This window comes from Humulus lupulus, chromosome 6, assembly GCF_963169125.1.
Source record: "Humulus lupulus chromosome 6, drHumLupu1.1, whole genome shotgun sequence".
Lineage (NCBI taxonomy): Eukaryota > Viridiplantae > Streptophyta > Magnoliopsida > Rosales > Cannabaceae > Humulus > Humulus lupulus.
The window spans coordinates 216,871,538-216,874,265 of record NC_084798.1 but is presented as its reverse complement, the minus strand read 5'-3'; the positions used below and the strand labels follow the sequence as shown (position 1 = coordinate 216,874,265).

Below are 2,728 nucleotides of genomic sequence, written 5' to 3'. Positions count from 1 at the left end.
TTAAGTAATGAAATACTAAATTCAGTACTTTCAGTATGTAACTAAAGAATCTAAAAATTATAACTTTGAACTGTAAAATTAATTACAGAGCTCAAATCTCTCTCTCTCTCTCTCTCAAATATTACAAGGGCAAAATTTTGGGATTTGCTTGAATGTGAGGCAAAAGGTGTCAAAAGGAAACGGTTCTGATCTTATTTGATGCCCATGAACTCTAATCCACTTGCCTTTGGTGTCAAACCAAACTGAGACAAATATTCAGCACTGTAAAACTTGCTCAAATGTCTCATCCCACTGTCACATAATATGGTTACAATGGTGTGACCAGGACCAATAGACCGGGCCACTTTAACAGCTCCAACGCAGTTCATGGCCGAAGAACTCCCCAGAAAGAGCCCATCATTCTTTAAGAGGAACCTGATCAAAGAGAGAACCATTCATTGGTAAATATTGATACTTTTTATATAAGAAAAAATCAATGACAAGTATGAACTGACCGTGACATCTCAACAGCTTCCATATCCGTGCCGCGAAAAGCCCCATCAAGTTTCGCCATCATAAAATTCTGTGTAATTCTATTGATTCCAATGCCTTCTGTTATTGTATCGAACGGATTCTTTAGCCTTCTTCCTTCAGCCTCCTCTTTAGTATACATCACTCCCCTAGTCACCTTGTTGAACAAACCAGAACCAGGAGGATCTACGAGAAAGCACTTCACATTTGGATTCTTCTCCTGTTAAAAAGCACATGATTGGCATATCAAACTTTCGCCGAAACATGTCAACATTAGTGAGACTACAATTCTTTTACCTGAAGAAACTTGGAAACTCCGGCCAAAGTGCCACCCGTTCCAGCTGCAGCCACAAACGCGTCTAAGTTTCCTTCTGTCTGCTCCCAAATTTCAGGTCCAGTACCTTCGTAGTGAGCACGAAAGTTTGCCAGGTTTTCAAATTGATCGGCAAAGAAACCTCCTTTAGAATTCATAGATAGACACGAACTCTTTTCCTCTCCATCAGTTTGGCAACCATTAATTTCTTCAGATTTTGTAAAAAGCTTCAATGCCAGTTCATTTGCTTCTGAAGCTCGTCGCCTTGCAATATTAACATAGTGGTCTCGGTGAGTAATTGACACTGGCCTTACTCTTTCCACAGTGGCTCCCAATGCTTCAATAATTTGAGACTATAAAGAGATTTAATACAAGAAAGCCAGTTTTTACAAAAGGGTACCACAACAATGTAAAATGAGGAACTCAATCTATTCATTAACAAAAACAGTTCTTATATGAAATACCTTCTCAATAGCAGCATCATCTGGAATAACCACATGGCATTTACAACCATAAGCAGGAGCAACAGTGGCAAGACTAATGGCAGTGCTTCCAGCACTCCCCTCAGTTACTACCCCACCAGGACCAAGCTTTCTAGATTCCAAAGCCTAAACAATCCAAAACGCACACAAGAATTGATCTCAAATCTACCAAACCAACCAACACTAGGCAAGTAAATGAGAATAAGAAAAAGAATACTTAAAGTTAAAGGTCCTCTCTTTAAATTTTAGGCATGAATTCAAGTTTGAAATCACAAACTCATTAGATATATTATTTACATTCTATGGAATAAAGCTATGAAAAAAAGTATAACACTAAAAGGTTCACCAAATATCTTCCTTCAACTTTGATTGCTAGAGATATTGATTGACCAAAAAGAGAGAATACAGTTTAAGATTCTTCTACATGCTTTTATAAAAAATTTGCATACTATGGACTAAGCAAAATATAGTTATAGCATGAAGTAAATACAACAACTTATATGATCAACAAAGCAAATTACCTCTTCAATAATTTTCACTGCAACTCTATCTTTCACACTCCCTCCTGGGTTCAAAAACTCGCACTTTCCAAGTATCTGATCAAACCCAGTGAACAAAATCAGTAAATCTTTTTTCAAAAGAAAAATATTTCAATTACTACTAACAAAAAATGAAATTTAAACAGACCCAGATAATTTATTTATAAATAATTACACTAATCCACTCAAGAAACGAAAAAAAAAAAGCTAATTTCTCCTATATGAACACCGAAATTAAAGGAACCCAGCTTCTTACTTCGCAGCCAGTTGCTTCAGAGAGACTGTTTATGCGAATTAGAGGAGTGTTGCCAATAGCACCGATTAGCCCCTCTCTTGATTTTTTCTTCGAAAGTGTGGTTCTTTTGGAGGAAGACTTAGACTTTATGTTGCAGACGAAAAGAGATGCCACGACGATCGAGACTGCCGCGACAATAGCTCCCGTGGTACTCACAGGAGCCATTGGCGGTCGTCGGCGGCGGTGGTGGCAGCGGCAGCGGCAGTGGTGGTTCTGAATTGGGAGCTCGATTGGTAAATTTGACTCTTATTTTTTCAAACTAAATTTGACTGTGTTAAAGGGCTTAATTAAATGTAAGGGAAATTTCTAAAAACAGGGCTTTGCATTACTAACCATATTAAAGTTTTTTTTTTCTAAAAAAAACATATTATATTTATATGTATATGTGACATTTTAAATAAGTTTTCGATTTTAAAATTCAATTTCCCTTTCCTTTAAAAAAAATTAAAATTCAATTCTGTAAAACATAATGATTTATTTGTTAACTTATACAATCTAACAGCTACATATTTAAAAACTTAAAAATTAAAAAAAAACATTATCAAATTAAAATTCATATAAAAACAGCAACATAAAGCACCTGATTCCA

General features: G+C 35.9%; 1 protein-coding gene across 1 annotated transcript; it reads right to left on the bottom strand.

Moving 5' to 3' along the window:
• LOC133783284 (cysteine synthase 2) lies at positions 1-2,431 on the bottom strand. Its single transcript, XM_062222851.1, has 6 exons — positions 2,101-2,431; positions 1,827-1,901; positions 1,288-1,431; positions 808-1,176; positions 495-730; positions 1-414 (listed from the first exon to the last, which is right to left on the bottom strand). Exons 1-6 carry the CDS (start codon positions 2,302-2,304, stop codon positions 192-194), a joined length of 1,251 nt encoding a protein of 416 aa, XP_062078835.1. The 5' UTR covers positions 2,305-2,431; the 3' UTR covers positions 1-191.
• Between the last annotated feature and the right edge of the window lie 297 nt (positions 2,432-2,728).

What these genes read in the sequence shown, in the direction of transcription:
- LOC133783284 (XM_062222851.1), bottom strand. Translation starts at nt 2,304, where the DNA reads ATGGCTCCTGTGAGTACCACGGGAGCTATTGTCGCGGCAGTCTCGATC. An exon ending in ATGATGCTGCTATTGAGAAG is followed by an intron (nt 1,177 to 1,287) that starts GTATTTCATATA and finishes ATCTCTTTATAG; the next exon opens with TCTCAAATTATTGAAGCATT. An exon ending in GAAGCTGTTGAGATGTCACG is followed by an intron (nt 415 to 494) that starts GTCAGTTCATAC and finishes CTCTTTGATCAG; the next exon opens with GTTCCTCTTAAAGAATGATG.